General features: G+C 32.6%; 4 protein-coding genes across 5 annotated transcripts in view; 1 reads left to right on the top strand and 3 right to left on the bottom strand.

The window, feature by feature from the left end:
• Nucleotides 1-24: 24 nt before the first annotated feature.
• Nucleotides 25-5342, bottom strand: LOC123012040. Its single transcript, XM_044409800.1, has 6 exons — nucleotides 5085-5342; nucleotides 1100-1284; nucleotides 1028-1051; nucleotides 937-978; nucleotides 361-524; nucleotides 25-310 (listed from the first exon to the last, which is right to left on the bottom strand). The coding sequence occupies exons 2-6, from the start codon at nucleotides 1169-1171 to the stop codon at nucleotides 61-63; spliced, it is 552 nt and encodes a 183-aa protein (XP_044265735.1). The 5' UTR covers nucleotides 1172-1284; nucleotides 5085-5342; the 3' UTR covers nucleotides 25-60.
• Nucleotides 5343-6039: 697 nt separating this feature from the next.
• Nucleotides 6040-6888, bottom strand: LOC123012039 (ras-like GTP-binding protein rhoA). Its single transcript, XM_044409799.1, has one exon. It carries the CDS (start codon nucleotides 6862-6864, stop codon nucleotides 6286-6288), a length of 579 nt encoding a protein of 192 aa, XP_044265734.1. The 5' UTR covers nucleotides 6865-6888; the 3' UTR covers nucleotides 6040-6285.
• Nucleotides 6889-9805: 2917 nt separating this feature from the next.
• Nucleotides 9806-10929, top strand: LOC123012038 (ras-like GTP-binding protein Rho1). 2 transcript variants are annotated; one of them, XM_044409797.1, is made up of 2 exons: nucleotides 9806-9980; nucleotides 10041-10929. In XM_044409797.1, the coding sequence occupies exons 1-2, from the start codon at nucleotides 9941-9943 to the stop codon at nucleotides 10643-10645; spliced, it is 645 nt and encodes a 214-aa protein (XP_044265732.1). In that variant the 5' UTR covers nucleotides 9806-9940; the 3' UTR covers nucleotides 10646-10929. The 2 variants fall into 2 exon arrangements, with proteins under 2 accessions (XP_044265732.1, XP_044265733.1); XM_044409798.1 differs by having other exon boundaries at nucleotides 9807-9980; nucleotides 10062-10929.
• Nucleotides 10930-14846: 3917 nt separating this feature from the next.
• LOC123012028 (dystroglycan) overlaps nucleotides 14847-23882 on the bottom strand; it is a 56369-nt gene continuing 47333 nt past the window's right edge. The window contains exons 2-6 of the mRNA XM_044409787.1: nucleotides 21865-22374; nucleotides 20379-21815; nucleotides 20109-20327; nucleotides 19720-20052; nucleotides 14847-16044 (exon numbers count right to left, since the gene is read on the bottom strand). Coding sequence (XP_044265722.1) covers nucleotides 15316-16044; nucleotides 19720-20052; nucleotides 20109-20327; nucleotides 20379-21815; nucleotides 21865-22344 — 3198 coding nt within the window. The 5' untranslated portion in view covers nucleotides 22345-22374 and the 3' untranslated portion in view covers nucleotides 14847-15315. The remainder of the gene's footprint in view (nucleotides 16045-19719; nucleotides 20053-20108; nucleotides 20328-20378; nucleotides 21816-21864; nucleotides 22375-23882) is intronic.

The raw sequence follows: 23882 nt of genomic DNA, 5'->3' as shown, positions 1-23882 counted from the left end.
AAAGGAAATTAAAGATGTGAAAAGGAATTTTTAGAAATTTATTTGCCATTTGGAAGAAATTCACACTCTTTGCAAAATAAAATGCTGCCAATCACCTCCATGCCAGGGATGCGCTTTAACCTCCATTCCGTGTTTATAAGATGTTAAATCTGGACTTTTCACGGGAATATTTAGTGAAAATCCCAGTTTTGCGTTGATGATACCTTCGCCATAGTGCAAATGCCACTCCTGAAAAGGATCACCTTCTTCTTTTGGTTCTGTTATTACGTTAGAACCAGCAGAACAGTTCCCTCCAATATCCAAAACTCGGCTGTATTAAAAAAAATGACAAAGAAACGCTTAAAAAAATTAAATTTTTACCCATTGCCTTGGTTAATAATATTGAATTTTCCACTACCCACGTATTCCGGAACCCACATTTGGTTCGGGGTTCCGGTAGCATACACAACAATGACGTTGACTTCGTTTGCTTGTAAGACTAAACCAGATCTTGGGTTCCTTATAAATGCGTAGCTATCGAGACTCTATATAAACGAAAAAGTGGTGGTAACACTGTCCAAGACCAAAATCAGCCTTTTTGGGGCGATTTTGAGAAAATTGCAATTAAAATTTCAAAAAAAGTTCAAAAACTCGCCCAAATTTTCTCAAAATCCCTTCAACAAAAATTAAAAAATCAAAGAAAAGAACAATTTATATCAATTCAAAGTTTCCAAAAAAGCGATGTGGCAACGTGGCCTAATGGCATTGATTGAACAAGATAAAAATTAATTATTCTTGAAACCTTAGTAACAGTTTCCTAGGAAATAACTTTGTTACCATGACGATASCTAAAATGAGTGCACAGTGTTGCCACTTTTTGAACACCCTGTATATGAATAATGATAATAAATTATTATTTTTTTTAATTTTAACACTTGAGTGGATTAAATTTCTTACCCTAGGTGCGACGTTTTCTTTGCAAGTTGAGGGTGTTTGTTCCTGTGTAAAAATGGCTTAGCTCAAAATGGCGTTTTTCGGTTTTACTCACTTTTTTGGTTTCATTTTTGTGCTCCTAAACATAAAAAAATTAAAAAATGTTTAAATTGTTGTTTTTTCTTACCAATTGTTCACCACTGGCCAAAGTAAGAAAAAAATACAGTGTGATTGCAAAATTTAGACTCGTGTTCTTCATTTTTTTTCAGGACTGTTCTGTTGGGTAATTTGCCTCTTTTATACGGTTTTTTATCACGTAGATTGAACATTACCGTTAAATAGCGAGATTTTTAATAAAATTGGGTGTTAAAACTAAAAATGAAAACTTTTATGTCACTATTAAATGTTTAATTAAAAAATGTCGTCAAGATGGTGTGACAATTTGTTTTGTTTTTGACCCTGTTGTGAGATTATTTTGACAAAAATTTAAAGTTTGGATTATGTTGATGATTTTTTTGTTTTTAAATATTAAAATGATTTAATTTAATTTTTGAAAAAAATCCAAATTACTTTTGATTTTAAGAACTATGATTTTAAATTTTATTTTTAAATAGTAATTGATTATTGTTACTATTAAAAAAAAGTGTGTGTTTTTGAAAAAAAAATATAATTAAAATATGCTAAAATGAAAATTTTGGAAAAAAAGAAAAAGCGTTTGACAAAAAAAAATTAATTAAAAATTTTCTCAATAATCTACATGTTCTATAGTAAATCGCTGCCAATCACCCCCATGGAAATAATAATAAAAATAAAAAACAAAAACTTGCTTTTATAAAAATATTTATTGTAAAACCTTAAAACACACCACATACATAAAAAATTGAATTGGTAAAAAAATTGGGATTTAAACTATTATTTTTCAAAATTGTTTTTCTATTTAAAATTATAATTTAAAAATAAGCTAAAATAATGTTTGAATTTTCTTGTTATTATAAAATTACAGCATTGAAACGATTCCTAATTCGAATAAAATTGATTTGTGATAATTGACAATGTAAAAATGATAAAGACAAATGATAATTTATCTGCATTTTAATTAAAAAATGAGCGGAAAAAATTGTTAAGTCATATCTAAATCACTTCTGTTTTTAAGAACTCGATTTTTAATTTTGAATTTTGTGTATTTTTGAAATAAATTCTATTGTGAAATTTAGTCTAAAAACATGCTAAAACCTTAAATTTTTGACAATCTGAAAACACATTTTTTAAGTATTTATATGTGTAGAGCGTTCCCCAACTAAGCTGGCCTGCCTGAAAGGTGACTCGGGTGTAAACATTTAAACGGAGATATAAATAAAAATTTTGGATAATAGAGAGAATCAATCTGTAAGAGGGTTAAATSGGGTGTAAATGTTTAAARAAAGATATAAACATAAAATTCTTTAGAGGTGTAAAGGGGCACTAAAATCAGATTTTTCGAAAATAGTTTTTAAGGATATGAAACGGTGTACACATTTAAAGGAATATTGAAACATAAAATTTGGAAAATATGATCCTTAGAGAGTGTACAAGTGCACTTTTCAAATTCTAATGAAATTAAATAGAGTTTAAACGCTGAAAAACAAAATTAGAAACATGAAATTTCGAATTTTTATTCTTAATAAATTCAGTTGGAATTAAGATTGCATGTAAAACGAGAACAAACGGGAACAAACCAGAGCAATCCGGAACAAAAGAGAACAAATCGGAACAATTGGGAACAAAAGAGAAAAAAAAATAAAATAACAAATAAAAAAAAATATTCGATAATGTAGCAGGTAGTCGTAAAAATATAGGTTTAGATGAAGAAGCAGATGAATTAATTAGTAAATATTTAGAAACTTTTCAGTCATAAATGGATAAACTAGTTTCATACATTCCTAATGACGAGAAAGAAAAATTGAAAAAAGATTTGAAACCTATTATTACTGGAATAGACAGATTAGAAGATGGAGCAAAAATAGTTGGTTTCAAACAAGAAGTTGTAGATAAATATATTGCAAGAAAAGCAGCTAATTTATTCCTTGAACAATTAATTATGACTGACTGTGAGCTAGAGTCCGCTAATAATAAAATAGATGAATTGGAATATAAATTAGATAACTACAATAATTATGATCCTAAGAAACTAGCAGAATTAAGAAACAAAACAGTACTAAGAACTTTGAAAATATTTGAAAGACATACTAAAAATATGAGAGCAATAAATGAAGAGATTCAAAAATTGTAAATTAAATGGAAAGTACTGTATTTAAATATATTCAATGAAGAATATCCAAAATTCCGAAAAAAGTTTTCAAGTCTCATTCAACAAGTTAATAAATTAAAAATTCTTATTTTTGTTCTTATGTTTATTATCGTAATTGTTATTATTGTTTTCTCAATTTATTACTTCCACACTAATAAAAAATAGCGATTTATTCAACAATTTCCATAAGCTAATGTATCTGTAGAATTAGGTAAAAGGTATCTTTTATCATCTTTCCAACTTAGAGACTTTTTCTTTACTTCTTCAGTAAATATATCATGTTCATGACTCCTGATCACTTTCTGTCTATGGAAGTATTCTTTTTGATTAAATAAGCAATTTTTTTAATCTTCAAAACTTATTTCTTTTTTCAATACTGCTTTCTTAATACCTTTTAATTTTTTCGAAACAGAATTTTCGGTTCTGTAACTGTACATTTTTGACCTTAAACCTATGCATTCTAATATCTAATAATGATGTTGAATAACAATAAGGCAAAAAAAGTTAGAAAATATTATATTAAATTAGAAGAATTGCTAGATAAATAGGAAAATTACATTAACGAATATAACCTTTTAAAGCAAAACATAATTATAAAATTAATGCTGATCCATTAAACCTGTTTGACTTTATAAATAAAAATAACTACTCCTATAAAATTAATTTGAGTACGTGGTTGACCGATCTATGGTTTACGTTATTTAAAAGAAAAATATAATACATAATAACAAATGATRTTTTATGCTTTATACAATATGGAATTTCTGTGGGGGGTGGCTATCCCCCACTGAATTTACGCGATATTAAGAAAGACTTAAAGAAAATTTAAAAAAAACTATAAAACAGAATACCAAATAATAAATTATGATAAGATTAAAAATGAATTATCATATGATAAAAAATTGATAACAAAAGATATTATAAATGTTTCGCCAGATAATTTAAATAAAACAATATGGATTTTATTGAGTGGTGTTTGTAATTTTAAATCCCTAATAATAACATTAAATACAAAAATGGATCAAGAAATTAAAGAATATTATATTACTTTGGAAGAAATATTTTATTCATATTTGGAATACACTAAAAAGTTTTATTTGAATATAGGAGAATCACTTGAAAAGATASTCAGATAAAYCAAATTGAAACGATAATTGAAATTAAGAAAGATGGTTAAAAATATTATCAAGTTAACCAAAGACCATTTAATAGTATAATAGTTTTATAGCAAAGATTCGGTAATAAACAATATAACAACAATTGTGGTAAAGACATGTTTCCATTATAATTTAATCGATGATGACAATGTAAACAGATAACTCATCTTTGATAACCTAAGCACAACAAATTGTCCTTAAAAAAATTGAATATATCGTAGGTATGCCTTTCTTCCGATAAATGAGATTATTCACTTACTTCCAAGTATAAAAAATAGCTGCAGTCAAATACCTATTGTGATTTGGACAACCTTTCTGGATTATGATACTAGCAAACTAAGAATAGTCAGCAGCTTTAAGCAGATATTTTCTCTGCGATATTTAAAAACCTTTACAAAAACACAAATTCAGATAAGCAATTGCCTACCTGTACCTAATTTTAGGTTAAGTACAACACGTGTTACAACTTCCAGTGATAACAGTATAATAAATATAATTATTCTAGTTATTAATTACTACCATGTTTTGGACATTGCGAAAACAATGTTTTTCTTTTATGACATTGAAAAACGATTACAACAATAGACTTAAAAACCACGTTCGTGGGTCAGTCAGGATTCAGTTGTTTGATTTACTTTAATTTTAGACACAACCGTTGAAAATGAATGAAAAGCAGACGAATTATATTTTACTTATAACATTTAATAAATATCAAGACATTGACTTACATCAATCCTGAATTCTTCTTTAACTCATGAGCCCTTGACGAATCAACAGTTTTGTTCAATACTCTGGTTAATTTTCACAATTATATTCAACATCAGCAAATCAGCATTGCTACATCAATAACAGTGCAACAAGCAAAGGTATAAACAAAAAAAAATGCGCTTTTTCCACAAAATAAATTTATTAAATGAAGAGAAAGCAAAATCTTATCAGTAAATAAGTCTCAATATCATAACACCATTCTCACCAGTTTTATCATTTTAGATAAGTTGATATTAGTTCNGATTACAACAATATACTTAAAAACCACGTTCGTGGGTCAGTCAGGATTCAGTTATTTGATTTACTTTAATTTTAGACACAACCGTTGAAAATGAATGAAAAGCAGACGAATTATATTTTACTTATAACATTTAATAAATATCAAGACATTGACTTACCTGTTAAAAACGATTGGACAGCTAATAAATCACAAACGCCTTCTATGCAAACGCCACCGACAAGTAAAAAGGGAAACTGAATTATCGACCGAAACAGCGCCGCGCGCGATCCTGGACTAGATGGCGCCATCCATAGTATCGTTTTGCATTAAATTTTATTATAAAAATATGTAAGCAAATTTAAAAAACAACAAATTAAGTCGAAAATTATATTACTTCTGCATTGCTCAAGCGTTTTAGTACGTTTTTTCAGCTAGAAACGCAAGTAGTTCTCAAAATTTTGTTACAAACACAGAATTAGGCCGAAAATTATGTAATTTTGCGCATCTTTTGACAGTTTAAGCAGATTTGTAAGCTGAAAAGTTGAGATTTTGCCGTCCAGAGTCAAAAATTACGTTTTTTAACTTGGTTCTAGTGAATTTTATTTTTTGTGTTGGTGTTCCTGAACCTGTCTACGACGTTAAAATTTGTCAAATCGGGGATAATATTTGAGAAAAATAATACTATATTATTATTACATAAATACTTTATGTTGGTACCTTTAGTGTCGCCTAATACAGATTATTTATAATTTATTCGTAAAAATATAAATTATTTTTGATAATAATGACAACGTTTAACGTAGTAATGGCATGAAATTATAAAAATCACCTAAATGGGTTTAAAAGTAAAGAAATTTACTTTTAAAGTAGGGAATTGTAGTAATGTTGGTATTGGCTAAATGTCAAAACATCAAAATGGCGCTAAATACAAATTAAACGGTTTAAATTAGAACACAGTGTTGCTTCCGGCGCTTCCTCTTCCTAATGGTGGCCCTCGCCGCCCCCTTGAACACCTCCTGGACGTTATATTTCGTCTTGGCCGAACATTCGATGTAGCAAATAGCCCCAATTGTCCCCGCCATGGCCTCGGCCTCCTCCCTCGTCACCGGGGACTTTTTCATCATTTTCAACTTCTCCAACTCTTCCTTGTCCTCTCTGAGGTCACTCTTCGTCCCTATGAGCAACACAGGAACGTTGGGACAAAAGTGTCTCACTTCTGGACACCACTTCGCTGAGACATTCAAGAGGGAGTCCCTCCACATCACCGAGAAGCAGATCAGCACCACGTCGGTCTCGGGGTATTGGATGGGGCGGAGACGGTCGTAGTCCTCCTGGCCCGAGGTGTCCCAGAGGGAGAGCTCCACGGTGATGGTGTCCAGCTCCACATCAGCGACGTAGTTCTCGAACACTGTGGGGCGGTATTCGGCGTTGAAGATGTCTTTGGCGAAGGCGATGAGGAGGCAGGTCTTGCCGCAGGCGCCGTCGCCCACGATGATGAGCTTCTTTTGGACCGAGGACATTGTGAGGGAAGTGACGAGTTTCACAATCAGGAGATAACGTTATCTGGGTTCCATTAGGTAGTAAATTAGATAAAGTCAACGTTTGTTATAGAGATGAGGAAATAATTAAATTAGGGAAAAACACAAATTTGGTTATTTTAGGGGAATTACCTAAGATTTAGATGTAAAATTTGAGTATACTCAAAATTGAATTTTGAAAATTTTTGACTAATAAATAAACAAAGTTTTTGGCCTATAAGTATGTCAAATATTTCACGTATTATTTGGTGTTGAAAAAATCGGAAAATTTCGAATAGTTTAGAAGTTACCAGTGACGTACTTTAATTAGTGTTTTTTTTGCATACATATCAAGGATTTTCTCGATAAGTATTAGTCTCAAAATAATGATTTTTTCTATAGGATAGAAAGATAAAAGTTCTTTTTAACGGTACCAAACATAAGTGCCTACGATCAATAGTTTTAGAGTTGTAGAAAAATATCTTGATTTTTTTAGTAAATTCCTGAAAAATCGTAAAAATTGATTGAGTGGTACGAAAACGTTTAAAATACGGTTTTCTAGACGTAAAATTACGTGCTGAACAAAATGCAATAGGTTAAAATGCTCTACGATGAGTAGTTTCTGAGATATTGAGTAATAAAGTCAAGAATCGAAAAAAAAATCTAGATTTTTTCTACTTTTTTTGTATTGTAAATTGCGYCAAAAKMGTYRCTRAAWGARATAARATTTTGACYTYYACKTATGRAAAATGTTCCGGGGAATCGATTGTCMTCGAGAAAACCGGAAAACTCGTAATAGTTTAGAAGTTATAATCGAATTTATATTTTCGATATTTTTGASTTTATTAGAAATTTTCTCGATAACTATTAATCGTCGAGTACTAGTTTTTTTGTGTATGATAGAAAATTAAATTTTCTTTCCAACGGTACCAAATATAAGAAATTATCTCCAAGAAGTCCGGAGTTATTGGCATTAGACCGCTCCGGGTACCAAAAATCGACCAAAATTTCGACAAAAATAAAAAAAAAATATCTTTAAAATAGATCCATTTAACATTTTTTACATTTCTAGAGGTCTTAAAGACGCAAATAAGTGCATAAAACGCCATTGGATCAAGTTTAAAAAWTTTTTTGAATTTCTGAAGATGAGCAGTAGTAAAATCGTAAAAATAGTCAATTTAATAAAATTCGTAAAAATGCTTGAAATATGGTTTTCTAGACGTAAAATTTCGCGCTGAACACGATACAACAAGTTAAAATACTCTACGATGCATAGTTTTTGAGATATTGACTAATAAAGTTAAGAATAAGTCTAGAAAAATCCGATTTTGAACAAAAAATCAAAAATTTTTTATTCTTATAAAAAACTAGCACTATATGTAAAATTAACCGGAGAATACGCCTGAATAAACCGTTTTGACCTAGGACTCATAGTTTTTGAGATATTAATTTTTTTTTAATAAAACTAAAAATGTCTCTGTACCCGGAACCATAACCCGGAGCGACTTCCGGTTTGCGCCAGTAAATAGATAATTTTAAGCTAATTTGAATGGTTTTTACCTCTTTGCTCTAGGTTCTATAGTTTCGTAGAAAAACGCGTTTAAAGTTTCACAATTTTGACAATTTTCACTTTTTAACGGCGATTACGGCCAAACTATTAGACTTAGAGCAAAGAATTTAATTCCATCGTAATCAGCGTAAGAAAATCTATCGATTGAGGCCAAAGCCAAGTCGATATCTCGCAAAAAAAATTTGAATTTTTAAACGCCGATTACGGCGAAACTAAAGGAGATAGCGCAAAATAATTGGGAAATTCGTAATTAGCGCGTCAAAATCTATCGGATAAGATAGGTTTAAATTGAATCTGAGACATGTTTAAAAACACTAGATTTTAAGGGGGGGGTGTTAACAAATTTTTACTTTTTTTTATTTTGTAAATTGCGGCAAAACTGTGTCTCAATGACATAATATTTTGACCTADACCTATGTAAAATGTTCCGGGGAATCGATTGGCGTCAATTAAACTGCAAAATTCGTAGTAGTTTTGAGGTTATAGTCGGATTTAAATTCTCGAAATTTTTGACTTTATCAGAAATTTTCTCGATAACTATTCATCGTACAGCACTGATCTTTTTAATATATGATAGAAAATTCAATTTTCTATCCAAAGGTACTAAATATAAGAGGTTATCTCTAATAAGTCCGGAGATATTGCCATTAGACCGCTCCGGGTGCCAAAAATCGACAAAAATCTCGACAAAAATCAAAAAAAAATTTAACTTTAAAATTGATCTATTTTACGTTTTTTACATGTCTAGAGGTCCTAAAGACTCAAAAAAGTGCATAAAACGTTATTTGGTAAAGTTTAAAAATTAAGAATTTTTTGAGTTTTTGAAGGTGAGCGGTAGTAATACCATAAAAATAGTCAGTTAACCAAAAATTTTTGATTCTTTTAAAAAACTAGTACTGTTTGTGAAATTAACCGGAGAACACACCTATACAAACTGTTTTGATGTAAAACTAAAACTTATAGTTTTTTGAGATATGAATTTTGACAATTTTTATTTTTTGAACGACGATAACGGCTAAACTATTAGACTTAGAACAAACTACTAGAATCAATTTTTTTCGACATACCTAGTTAATTTTTATACTTTTCGAGAAATTCACGTTTGACATTTCTAAATTTGAATTACGCGCTTCATTGCATTTTGTTAAGGTTGGCAATAGTCGGCATAACAGACACACAGTTGTGTTTGTAGTTTCACGAATATTTGTGATAATTATTGATGCTTCAATTTTCAATTTTTATCACCTAAAACCCGACTTTTGATAAGAAAAAGTGTCCAATCAAATGTTATGCAACCAATCATACAAACACGACGGAGCTATACAACGTGTCCAAGTGCGAGCGAGACACCCTTAGCGCGTTACCACGCATGCGCACATGTCAAACCGCCCCAGCGCCCTCTACTCGGCCATTCTCGTCGCTTGTTTACGTGCTTAGTGTTTCTCTCGTGCAAAACTCGATGAATCCCTTGCAATAGTAGCTCGGGCTCCGGTGGTTCCCCCTTCCTGGATGTTTTGTTGCTGGTCCGACGCGGAGGACTCCGGAAAAGGTGCCTAATCTATCTCTAAACTCGCCCTACCACCCGGTGGATGTCCGCCATCTTGACTAGGCGTTGACGGTGTTTTGTTAGGTCCGATGGCAGCCATCAGGAAGAAGCTGGTGATCGTGGGCGACGGCGCCTGCGGCAAGACCTGCCTCCTCATCGTCTTCAGCAAGGACCAGTTCCCCGAGGTGTACGTCCCCACCGTCTTCGAGAACTACGTGGCCGACATCGAGGTGGACGGCAAGCAGGTGGAGTTGGCGCTGTGGGACACCGCCGGCCAGGAGGACTACGACCGTCTGCGGCCGCTGTCCTACCCCGACACCGACGTCATCCTCATGTGCTTCTCGGTGGACTCGCCCGACTCGCTGGAGAACATCCCCGAGAAGTGGACCCCCGAGGTGAAGCACTTCTGTCCCAACGTCCCGATCATCCTCGTGGGGAACAAGAAGGACCTGCGGAATGACCCGAACACCATCAACGAGCTGAAGAAGATGAAGCAGGAGCCGGTGAAGCCCCAGGATGGGCGCGCCATGGCCGAGAAGATCAACGCTTTCGCCTATTTGGAGTGCTCGGCGAAGAGCAAGGAGGGCGTGAGGGAGGTGTTCGAGAATGCCACACGTGCAGCCTTACAAGTCAAGAAGAAGAAGAAGCATCGCTGTGCTCTGCTCTGAGGGGGCTGTCCAGGCACAAATATTCTATATTATTATATTGTAATGTTATTTTATTTTTTTTTTTTTTGAATTTGTATCAATTGTGGTGCATAAGTACATATAACGTTAACTTTATTCAAGTGTAAAGTTGATGGCTGTAATTAGTTTCCTCTTTCCCAAACAAAATTCGACTAATTTTTATAGACAACTCTCCAGGAGGTGTGTGCGAGTTGCCTATCTTTGTAATAGCTTTAACTTTTCCATAATATTGTATCTTACAAGTAAAAATAAATTGTTTTCTTATATAATGACAATCATTTCATGACTCATTACCACAAGAAAACGAGACGATTTCTCATAATTGCGATAAAAGGCTAAATATAGGAGTGATTACTCTCTAATTAAATATTTATGCGTTAAGTTTGAAAATTTGGYGAATTTAAGTTTTTAATATGGCGATGATGGTGATTTTTGAAATTAGACTAATTAGAGGTTYGTACAAATGAGAAYAATATTTGTTAAGAAAAATACAACGCTGTGACATATAACTGGTGATTTTCATGCTAGTTTGGTAACACTTTTGTAAAAATTCTAAGTATCTGGTGATTTTTTGGAGCCTTTTGAACGTTTTTTTGATCAGAAACCTGTTTAAGCCCCAGAGAAAAATGCCTTACTTGGTAAAATGGGAAAAATGTTTAAAAAATTTGCTTTTATTGGCAAAATTTTTGTTCCTTTACTAAATAATTAAAAAAATACAGACATAAAGAACATAAAATGTCAAAAATAAATGTCAAATTTTTTTTTCATATTCCTGGTACCTTACTGAATTTTTTTTCTGGGGCGCGAGTTCTGACACCCTGTATTTACCGACTTTACAGTTTCGTAATTTTATAAATAATAAATAAATAATAGTGTATTAAAAAAGGCAAGTTTTGTGGAACAAGTTCCCACAAATGAGTTTTTTATGCTATTTTTCTATTTTGTGCGTTTTACGTAAGTACTTTTTGAACATAAAAGTCAATTTTTCAAAATTTGGAAACTTTTGCTCTAATAAGATTGTGGTTGGTAATAGAATGTAACATAGTTTGAGAGTTTGATTTTCGAAGTGTCAAATCAAAATTTTGTTGGATTAACAATGAATACAGCAAACATTTCATGCACACCATCTGAAAAAAGAGAAATCGCTCAAAACTCCGCTGAAAATCACCATTGCCAACATTTAGAAACTAAATTTTACTAGTTTCTTTCAACACCCAAATCGGTGTTGAAATGGCTAATTAAAGCATCGGTTTTGGTATCGAAATATCTTTCAGACGCAAAATAGAAAAAATTTTGTAATAGCTTTAACTTTTCCATAATATTGTATCTTACAGGTAAAAATAAATTGTTTTCTTATATAATGACAATCATGACTCATTGTGACTCATTACCACAAGAAAACGAGACGATTTCTCATAATTGCGATAAAAGGCTAAATATAGGAGTGATTAGTCTCTATATAAATATTTATTTATGCGTTAAGTTTGAAAATTTGGGGAATTTTAAGTTATTAATATGGCGATGATGGTGATTTTTCGAAATAAACTAATGAGAAGTTGGTAGAAATGAGAAAAAAAAAATTGTCAATAAACTTTTTTTTCAAATATTAAACTTGACAAAAATACAACCAGCAGTTATAGTGAAATTTCACTAGAAATATCTGGTGATTTTCATGCTAGTTTGGTGACAACTTTTGTAAAAATTTTAATAAATATCTAGTGATTTTTTTGGAAATAAAAAACTACTTTTGTAACTCTCAAAAATAATTGTTTTACGAGATTTTACTCGAATGCAGTAATTTCGCAAAATTTTATTAAATACAAGTCAAAACTCCACAAAATAGGCCAAAATGGTATTATTTTTTACTTTGTTTCACTCGACTTGTTTGGTTTTTGCAAAAGTTTGCCCAAAAACGCATAAAAATCACAAAATAAATTGAAATTGGTGTTAAATACTGATTTTTGAGCAAAATTATGACAAAACCTAAGCTGAGAAACCACAAAATATGTTGATGCTTTTTTAGCTTTTTCCATCGAATTTTTTCGTTTTTGACTCATTTATTTTGCAAAATCTTATCCAAACACGCCTAAAAATCACAAAAAGAATATTTTTTTGTTTCACCCGATTTAACTGTTTAGTCAAAAACTGGTGGTTTAGTAATAACTTTTGTAAAAAATAATATCAGTGATTTTTTGGGAATTAAAAAAACTAGACACTTATTTTTCAATTATTGATATAATAAAATTATACCATCAAAATAAAATAATACCATTTTTGTATCTTTTTGGAACATCCTCGTTTTTCAACCAGAAATTTAATTATTTTTTTCTTAAAAAAATTATTAAACAAAGTCGAAAAAATTACTTTTGGCTTTTTCGAATGTATTAGTTCATACATTTTTCAGCTAGAAATTTCGTTAAAAACAAGCTAAAAAATTCTACAAAATATTAAACAAAATATTATTTTTGATTTTTCGAGTATTTTAAGCACGTTTTTGAGATAAAAACAAAAAATTTTCCAAAAATTTTGACTAAAAAATTGTAAAATTAAAACGAAATTGATGCTTTTTTAGCTTTTTCCATCGCATTTTTTCGTTTTTGACTCATTTATTTTGCAAAAAGAATTGACTTTGATGTTATTTTTTTGTTTCACCCGATTTAACTGGTTTAGTAATGACTTTTGTAAAAATTCTTACATCGGAGATTTTATTAAAAATTAAAAAAACTAGACACTTATTTTTCAATTATTGATATAATAAATTAGGTCAAAGTAAAATAATATCATTTTTGTATCTTTTTGGAGCATTATCTTCGTTTTTCAACCAGAAATTTAATTTTTTTCTTTAAAAAATTCTTAAACAAAGTCGAAAATATCAATTTACTTTTGGCTTTTTCGAATGTTTTACTTGATACATTTTTCAGCTAGAAATTTCGTTAAAAACAAGCCAAAAATTCTATAGAAAGTGTTATTTTTGCCTTTTTTGGATCTTTTAAGTACGTTTTAGAGATAAAAACAAAAAATTTCCAAAAACTTTGACTAAAAAATTACAAAATTAAATCGTAATTGATATTATTTTTAGCTTGTTTCGTTCGATTTACTTTGTCTTTGAACCAGAGACTTATTTATTTTGCAAAATTCTTGCCTAAACACGCCCAAAAATCACAAAAAATTGGTTATGTTATTTTCTTTGTTTCACTTAATTTAACTGGTTTTTGAGCAAAATTAAGACAAAAACAAGCAGAGAAACCACAAAATTATGTCGACAATGCTTTTAAGCACGTTTTTGTACTAAATTCGCATTTTTTTTAAACCAATTTTGTAATTTTTGACTTGGTACGGCAAAATCTCAAGTTTTCAGATTACAAATCTGCTTAAACCGTCAAAACAAGCGCAAAATTACATCATTTTCAGCCTGATTCTGTGTTTTTAACAAAATTTTGAGAACGACTTTTGAAAAAACGCCTGAGAAATGCAAAAGTAAGATAATTTTTGACTTAATTAGTTGATTTTTTAAATTTGTTTTGGCAAAAAGTCGTGAAAAATTAAGGATTTTAGTACAAAAGCGTATTCAAAAGTATTTTCGACCAAATTTTGTAGTTTCTTGACTTTTTCTCAAAAAAATAGTTAAATCGATTAAAACAAACAAAATTACATCAATACCAATTGTTTTAGTGAATTTTAATCAGGAAGAGGAAGCGGCGGAAGCAAACTTAAACCTTTTAATTAAGCTTTAATTTGTATTTAGCGCCATTTTGAGACGTTTTGACATTTAATCAATACCAACATTACTACAATTCCCTACTTTAAAAGTAAATTTCTTTACTTTTAAACCCATTTTGGTCAATTACAATTATATGCCATTACCACGTCAACCGTTGTCATTATTATCAAAAATAATTTATATTTTTACAAATAAATAATAAATAATTTGTATTACAGGTACCAACATAAAGTATTTACCGACTTTACAGTTTCGTCATTTTCGACAAAACAAAAAACGATATAAAAATCTAGACTTGAGATTGTGTTTAATTAAACCCCAAGTTGCCTTAACTAACACTCAATTTTTATTATCTCAGCTTGTAGACATTTATTTGGTATTGTTGCCGTCATGTTGGCACCAGTTTTTTCATAACCTGTGAATTGTCTGATTTGTGTTGTTTATTTATTTAAAAACTTAGTGTTGTTTTTAGTATTTATTGAACAATTATGTATTATTATAATGACTCGTTAATAATACAAAAGTATGACATCATCGGGGACAAATATAGGGATTTATTGATATGCTACATTCAAACCATTTAAAAGTAAGTCAGTTACGTATAGATTACAAATAAATTCTAGCCTTATTGATATGATTCGAGTACATCCTTACAAAAACTCTTACAACTAGTATAAAACATTATAAATTTTTACAGTACAAAGTTATTGGTTGGTAACTAAATTAAATATAAAAAACGCGTCAGCAATAAAAAACGATCAAAAACCGATTTGTACAGAGAGATAAAAAAGATTGTGCGAACCTAAAACAGCCTAAAACCTAATAATCTATAAGAAGATTCTAGTTACAAAACAAAATTCCCCTAAAAGTTGGTAATTTTGGTGAAGCAGTTTGGCAGTACTTATTGCTGAAAAAACGTGAAATGTAGTTGTTAGGGGGGCACATACGGGGGCGGTTTCCTGTACGTGGGCGTCGGCTTGGGTCGCGGCTGTCTCCCATCGGTGCGCGTGAAAGGGGGCGGCGGCTGGTAGGGCTCCGAATCGTCGTTCAGTTTCAACGAGCCGCTTTTGCTGTACTCTGGGGGCGCTAGGGGCGGTTTCTCGTCCTTGAGAATCACCGGAGTCTTCGTCCCCGACTCGGGCTTCTCCTCCAACTCCTCCTGGAAGATCACGGGGATGCCCTTATTGCCATAATGGGGGCGCCCCTCCTCCTCCTCCACGTTCATTTTCCCGGTGCGGCGTCTCCGGTAGAGCACACAGGCGCACAACGCGGCGAAAAACAGCATCACCGAGATGATGACCGCGGGGATGATGAATGTCATGAGGTATTGGTAGTGGGCGGCAGCCCCCTCGGGGGACTTCTCGTCCACGGGGATGATGTCCTCGTGGATGGGGGGCGGGAGGGCCTTCGTACGGCAATTGCCCATCGTGAAAACGCTTATTTTTGATATGAGAAATTCGGGTTCCATGATACGGGACACCTGGTGGGAGATACCGCGGTCTTGGTGGTTTTTGAGCACCGACTCCAAGTGGTTTATCTCCTCATGGGGGCACTTGGTGGTGCTTAAAGTGCGGTTGAACCATGTTATGARAGTTGAACGGTCTTTTTGCTTAAAGGGGTTCATGTGGATCGAGCTGGAGTTGCGATCACCGAAGATTTCCTGAAAATTTTGATTTAGTTATGCAACCAACAATACATGCGTAATGACAGGATTGCCAAATTATGAGATTTTTGGTCCCAATTATACAAGAAATAAATCAAAATAAAACACTGCAACTTATTTTTGTGTTATTTTAATAAAATTTTGTTGTTTTTCTCAAATATTATCCCCAATTTCACAAATTTTGACGTCCTTGGAAGAGGTTCAGGGACACCAACACAAAAAATAAAATTCACTAGAACCAAGTTATGGTTATATTTTTTTAGCCAATTTTGTAATTTCTGTTTAAACCCTCAAAAGAGGCGAATAAATTCATCATTTTCAGCCTAATTCTATGTTTTTAACAAAATTAGCGTGTTCAAAAGTATTTTCAACCAAATTTTATAGTTTTTTGCCTTTTTCTTGTCTTGATTTTTCTTCAAAAAATAGTTAAATCGAATAAAACAAACAAAATCACATCAATACCAATTTTTTTAAGTAAATTTTAGGCGTGTTTGGACAAAAATTTGAAAAAAATTTCGTTCAAAAACAAAGTAAGTCGAACAAAACAAATTCAAGTTTGTATTTTTTTCAAAATTGTCAAAAAGACAAAAATAACACTATTTTTGGCTTGTTTTTACGAAACAATTACGTATCCAGCTGAAAAACGTGCTAAAACGCTAAATAAATGCAGAAATAATATAATTTTCAAGATAATTTGTTGAAATTTCTAAAAAAACAACGAATAAAAGTTACGCAACTAACAATACAGCTTCGACAAAATCGACACAAGTTATGCAACCAACAATACAGTTTCGATGACAGGATGCCAAATTATGACATTTTTGGTACCTATTTGAATGAAGTTTTTTGAAATCACAGAACTTATGAAAGAAAGAAATCAAAATAACACACTAGAACCTGTTTTTGTACAATTTTAATAAAATCTTGTTGTTTTTCTCAAATATTGTACCCGATTTGACAAATTTTGACGTCCTTGGAAGAGGTTCAGGGACACTAACAAAAAATTAAATTCACTAGAACCAAGTTAAAAAACCCCACAAATTTATTTTTTTTAACCAATTTTGTAATTTTTGACTCTACGGTAAAATCTCAAGTTTTCAGCTTACAAATCTACTTAAAACCTCAAAAGAGGCGCAAAATTATATAATTTTCAGCCTAATTCTGTGCTTTTAACAAAATTTTGCGTTTCCAACTGAAAAATGAAATAATTTGTTCGCGAAAAATTGAAGATTTTAGTACTACAAAAGCGTGTTCAAAAGTATTTTCAACCAAATTTTGTAGTTTTTTGGCTTTTTCTTGTCTTGATTTTTCTTCAAAATTAAATCGATAAAACAAACAAAATAACATCGATACCAATTGTTTTAGTAAATTTTAGGCGTGTTTGGGCGAAAATTTGTAAAAAATTCGTCGAACAAAACAAATTCAATTCAATCTCAGTTTGTATTTTTTTCAAAATTGTCTTCTTTTTATCTCAAAAACGGGCTTAAACACTCGAAACAAGGCAAAAACAACGCTATTTTTGGCTTGTTTTTACGAAAAAATTGCGTATCTAGCTGAAAAACGTGTTAAAACGCTAAATGAATAATTTGTTGAAATTTCTAAAAAACCGAACAAAAATTATGCAACTAATAATACAGCTCCGATAAAATCGCCCTATGACAGGATGCCAAATTATGACATTTTTGGTACCTATTTGAATGAAGTTTTTTGAAATCACCGAAATTATAAAAGAAAGAAATCAAAATAACACACTAGAAGCTGTTTTTGTATAATTTTAATAAAATTTTGTTTTTCTTATTTTGATTTTGACAATTTTATAGGCTCAACGTCGCCAACGCAAAAATAATAAATTCACCAAATCCAAGTCAAAAAAGTGGCTAAATTTACTTTTTTTAATAAGAATTTTGTAATTTTTGATTCAGTATGACAAAATCTCACTAAAAATCGAAGTTATCAAATTACATCATTTTAGATATAATTCTGTAATTTCTCAGCTTGTTTTTAACAAAATTTTCCAAAACAATTGCGTTTTTAGCTAAAAAAAAAAAATGCTAAAACGCTCGAGAAATGCAATTTGTAACTTAATTTGTTAATTTTTTAATTTGTTTTGGCCAAAACTCGCAAAAAAACTAACATTTTAGTATAAAAACGTGCTTAAATTTGATTTTGAGCAAGTTGAAAAAATTGCCAAATTTACTTTTTTTATAACAATTTTGTAATTTTTGCCTCAATATGGCAAAATCTCACTAAAAGTCTAAGTTACCAGTTTAAAATTTCGCTTAAATATTCGAAACACGCAAAATAACATAATTTTAGGTAAATTCCGTAATTTTTCGGATTGTTTTTACCACAATTTTGCGAAATAATTGCGTTTCTAGGTAAAAAACGTGTTAAAAGGCTCGAGAAATGCAACTTTCGTCGAGTAAATTTGTAGATTTTATCGTTTGTTTGATCAAATTTTGAAATAATTGAACAAAGGTTATGCAACTAACAATGCAGTTTCGACGACAGGATGCCAGGTTATGACATTTTTGGCCCCAATTTCAATGAATTTTTTTCAAATTACCTAAACTATAAAAAAAAGCCAAATAACACACTAGGACCTGTTTTGTACGATTTTAATAAAATTTTGTTGTTTTTTTCTTTGACGTAAAAGTTGCCACCACAAAAAAATAAATTCACCAGATCCAAGTTGAAAAAATTTCCAAATTTACTTTTTTTTATAACAATTTTGTAGTAATTTTTTATTCAATATGGCAGTTTCGCTAAAAATCAAAGTTTTCAGCTTAAAATTGCATTGATAATGATTGCAATTTTAATTTAAGTGTGTTATTTTTCTCAAATAATGTCTCCGATTTTCAAATAAGTTCAGGGACGCCAATGCAAAAAATAAAATTCACTAAAACCAAGTCAAAAAAGTTGCCAAATTTACTTGTTTTATAACAATTTTGTAATTTTTGATTCACTATGGATAAATCTTACTAAAAACCGAAGTTATCAGTTTGCTTTTTTGCAGTTTACATTATTTTAGGTAAATTTCGTAATTTCTCGGCTTGTTTTTACCACAATTTTGCGAAATAATTGCGTTTCTAGGTAAAAAAAACGTGCTAAAAGGCTCGAGAAATGCAACTTTCGACGACTAAATTCGTAGATTTTATCGTTTGTTTTATCAAATTTCGAAATAATTGAACAAAAGTTATGCAACTAACAAGGCAGTTATGGCAAAATCGACCCAAAGTTATGCAACTAATAATACAGCTTCGATGACAGGATGCCAGATCATGACATTTTTGGCCCCAGTTTCAATAATTTTTTTTCAAATTACCTAAATTATAAAAAAAGAAAGCTAAATAACACACTGGGACTCGTTTTTGTATGATTTTCTCAAACATTGTCCCCGATTTTGACAATTTTTGACGAGAATGTCGCCAACACAAAAAAATAAATTCACTAGATCCAAGTTGAAAAAATTGCCAGATTTACTTTCCTGTGATTTTTCAGCTTGTTTTTAACGAATTAACTACGTTTCTAGCTTAAAAAAATGCGCTAAAACCCTCAATAAATTATTTTTTGACTTAAATTTTCCGAAAATTGGTTCGAGTTATACAACCAACAARACTKCCAATGACAGCCATGCCAGTTTTTCTKACKTAGTTATGCAACCATACATACTTGCAATTTCTCGACGAATTTCCTCTGCATGGAGGCACTATTCACGAACGTCTCGTAGGGCGTCTCCACCGTCATACTAAACTCAACATTGTAGTGCATTTTGGGGGCCGGATAGACAACAATTTCGAGACTATCGGTCGCCGTGGCCCCTCCACTATCCACACAAACTAGATGGTATTCACTCCGGCCTGGCTTTCGGGGAATCCCATAAAACTCACGATTCTTGCCATCAAACTGCAGCCAATTAGTCGACTTGATTGCTTGCCGATCAGCCGTGAGGAGCGAAATGTTAAGAGTTCGTGAATCCGTATCCTCGGGGTCGTAGAAAGTATCCTAAATAAAAAAAAATTAATAAAAAAAAACTACACCAAAAACTAAACTAAACTCACATCAGGGACTTTGAAGATGAGTAGTTCCCCGACTGTGGCATTGATATGATCGACGGGGTTGCGCAAAAACGGCGAAAAGTTCGTCGGGGGAGTCACCGGGACTTGGGGCGTCTCGCACACCCCCAAACCGTGTTTGGTGACCTTTTTCACCCGCAAATCGGGGGTTAGCAACAAGCTGAGCTCTTGTTTGGGGTCACCGCGGTCATTAGCAGTCAACATCTGAAAAAAAAAAAACAACACACTAAAAAATCCTGAAAATTTTTTTGTCACCTTATAAAGCTTGTCGATTTCCTCAACTGGGCAATAATTCGTCGGAATTGAGTCATTAGTCCACGTGAAAACCACCGGTTCACTCGTGTAATTCACATTTCTGACGGTAATCTCCGTCATATTCGTGTTGTAAATCTTCCCCAAAGCCCTCAAAGTCCTCAAACACCAATCGACGAAATGTGGAAACTCTTGTTGTTTCTCAATTCGCATAAACAACGACATTTCATGATTAACAACACGTTGTAATTTGTGTTGTTGCACCTGAATGGTGAAAGTGTCGGTAATGTAGGCACCTTCACGATCTGTGGCCTTTAAAACGTACTCCCATTTGGAGACATCCTCCTCGAGGGGTAACCCGTAGATTTCACGTCGATGGGGGTTGAAATGACACCAAGAATCGCGCGAAAGGGCCTCCCCGTGCGCATTCAAAAACTCCAAAGTGAGGTTATGGCCGTCTTCGAAGTCATTAAACGTGTTTTTGGGGACCACAAAACGGAAGATTTTCCCCGCAATGACCGACATTTGATTGAGGCGATTTTCAATATACGGGGGGAAATTCTTCTCCTCGATTTCCACCGTTTCAGTGGTGGAAACAACATGACGCGTTGTTGTTAATTTGACAGTTGGTGTTGTTTCTTCTTCTGTTGTTGTTGTTGACACTTCAGTACTAGTTGTAGTTGTTGTTTCTGGTACTGTTGTCATTTCATACAACACAGTCGCCGGTTCTGTATCTTCAATAATCATCATTGTTGTTTCCCGTTCCGTTGTTGTGGGTACTGTCGTTTCCGAAACAACAACAACATCACGCGTTGTTGTCGTTGTTGTTGTTGTTTCAACTAATTCAGGTACCACAGTCGGGTCTTCGTCATTATCTTCCAAATCATAGTCGTAGTCTTCATACTCGTAGTCAATTTTCGTGGAATTTGTTGTTTGTGGTACCATTTCTTCGGTTGTTGATTTTTGTGTTGTTGTTGTTGTTGTTGTCGTTTCAGGTACCAGTTCCGTTGTCGGTTTGGTGCTAGATTGTGGTACCTCGCCGTGGTGGTGTCGATGTGGGTGCGTTGTTGTCGTAGTGGTACCCTTTTCTTCCTCATATTCGTACTCATCGTCGTAGTTGTCGTAATAATCATCATCGTAGTCACCACTTCCATAATCTTCAGTTTGTCGRTTGGTTCTTGTTTTTGGTTCAATTTTGACCCTCCAACCAATCAATGGAAGTCCAAGTACCTCACTAATGGTACCATCACGTGCTTGGTGCTTCAATTGGTGCACCAATGGTGCTGTTTGTAACCATAAACGCCCATCACAGCCTACTGGAACCGTCACCGATGTTAATTTCACCGATTTTGGGTTGTAATTTCCTGGTCCTGCGAGTACTACCGAACTATCTGTTGTAATATCATCTTTTTCTAATTGAGGTTTTAAAGTGAAGGCACTCTAGAATTACAAAATTACAAAAAAAATTACAAAAAAAATGAGAAATTACATAAGGCAAGCCAAAAAACTTTGCGATGTTGTTGACAGCTATCACTCTTTGTTTCGGTTTGATTGCCCTGACGCCCTTATCAATAACAAGACTAAGTACAGTGTTATCTTCAGTACATTTGAGATCCGACGTTTCGTGCACGTTAATCGTGACATCTTCAGATATGTTTCGATTCCTGATGACTAGATGAATGGTACCGATGTCGTCCCCGAGGGGAACCCCCCAGAAGACGCCCCCGATTTTGTCAAAGAGTAGCCATGCGGGGAGAGGGGCGCCGTTGGAACACCGCGCTTCGAAGGCCCCTCCAGCCCCCTTGGAGACGACGTAGTGGAACACTTTGCCGACTCCAGCATCTATTTCTTTGTTTCCGGTGTTGATTTCCACCTCGAAGTCGTCGGAGACGTCGAAGGCGAAGTCCTCTTCTAAGGCTTGAGTCGCGATTGCCACCGCCAGCAGGGCAGCCACCACAAAGGAAGACATTTTCGCAAGGAGGGGTCACGCTTTCATCGCCTGGAAAAATCGGTGAATCACAGGAAATTGTTATTTGTTTAAGTGATTAGTCAATGTTTATAAAAATGACGGGTTTGTGGATGATTACACATACCAGACTTMTGSATAAACAACGGAAATAATAATTAAAATTCYCGGAATTGTGAAGTTTTWTCAAATTTCGCGCCACGTGGCGCTGGTGTCGCAAAGTCACAAAATGGCGTTTTTTACCACTGTTTGTGGCGAATTCAAATTAATCAAAGTTTATTATTTGTGCTCATRTTTTGGTTATTTGACWCGTTTTTTGTGCCAGAAARGTTATTTATGGAAAATGTTCGAAAACCGGACCCAAAACAATAAAAAACGCCGGKATTGTGGTTAGTGAAGTGAAATGTATTCAAAGTTAAAATAAAACCACTTCAGATTGTAATAAAGGTAAGAATTGTGTTTATTTTCAATAAATTTACTCAAATTGTAACAATAAATGGACCAGTTCATTGTAATTCAAAGGGGTGGTCGGTGTGAAAACCATGGAAACCGTCTAGATTTATTGTTATAAAATTGAATGCCAACCACTCAAAAATTAAATTCCTAGAGTAATTAATTAATTTTGAAAAGTTATGTGATTTAATTGATCTTAGACAGCGTTCAATTTCTCACTTTTGAACCAGTGTTGCCAACATCTCGAATAACATTTCCCCAAACATTAATAAAAATGTTTAAAATAAATACCGTGCGATCAAAAAAAAAAATAAATTAGAGTAGGCTGTGATTAAAGTTCTTCAGATGGTAATCCTGATTTTTGACATCAAATGTCAGCGGAAACTTTGACAAGTTTTCGTTTTATTCATTTTGAGTGAAATAATGTTACAGAAAGATAAAAATTGTGTCAAAAAATCTGTTGGCAACACTGAATTATTGGTAATCCTTCTACTTTGTGATTCCAGCGGCCGCCCCTCAAAAACGAATGACAATTGACTATAAATTTATGACATTTGAATTTGATGGTCAGTGTTGCCAAATTAAGATTTCAAATTTAAATTTAATTTTTTTTCTTTTGTAACATAAATTAATGGATCACGAAAAAAACATGGAAAAATCATTAAATCATTAAAAAAAAAATCCCCAAAATGGGTGAAATTGGCTAAAACGCGTTTCAAATTGTTGTAGGAATGTCACAAATTTACTCAAATTGTAACAATAAATGGACCAGTTCATTGTAATTCTAAGGGGTGGTCGTCTGTGAAAACCATGGAAACCGTCTAGAATTTATTGTTATAAAATTAAATGCCAANAATAAATGGACCAGTTCATTGTAATTCTAAGGGGTGGTCGTCTGTGAAAACCATGGAAACCGTCTAGAATTTATTGTTATAAAATTAAATGCCAACCACTTAAAAATTAAATTCCTAGATTAATTAAWTAATTTTGAAAAGAAATGTGATTTAATTTCGAACAAGTTGATCTTAGACAGCGTTCAATTTCACACTTTTGAACCACTGTTGCCAACAACTCGAATGACATTTCCC

This window comes from Tribolium madens, unplaced genomic scaffold (assembly GCF_015345945.1).
Source record: "Tribolium madens isolate multiple individuals breed KSU strain unplaced genomic scaffold, Tmad_KSU_1.1 Scaffold_91;HRSCAF=231;Tcas5.2_LG7, whole genome shotgun sequence".
NCBI lineage: Eukaryota > Metazoa > Arthropoda > Insecta > Coleoptera > Tenebrionidae > Tribolium > Tribolium madens.
Note: the sequence above shows the minus strand (reverse complement) of the source record. Positions and strands in the feature narration are given on the sequence as shown.

Bases quoted from the DNA above. Each gene is read 5' to 3' on its own strand.
- LOC123012040 (XM_044409800.1), bottom strand. From the start codon at position 1,171: ATGAAGAACACGAGTCTAAATTTTGCAATCACACTGTATTTTTTTCTT. The intron at 1,052-1,099 runs GTAAGAAAAAAC...TTTTATGTTTAG, and splicing joins TGGCCAGTGGTGAACAATTG to GAGCACAAAAATGAAACCAA. The intron at 311-360 runs GTAAAAATTTAA...TTTTTAATACAG, and splicing joins ATTATTAACCAAGGCAATGG to CCGAGTTTTGGATATTGGAG.
- LOC123012039 (XM_044409799.1), bottom strand. From the start codon at position 6,864: ATGTCCTCGGTCCAAAAGAAGCTCATCATCGTGGGCGACGGCGCCTGC.
- LOC123012038 (XM_044409797.1), top strand. From the start codon at position 9,941: ATGTTTTGTTGCTGGTCCGACGCGGAGGACTCCGGAAAAG. The intron at 9,981-10,040 runs GTGCCTAATCTA...CATCTTGACTAG, and splicing joins CGCGGAGGACTCCGGAAAAG to GCGTTGACGGTGTTTTGTTA.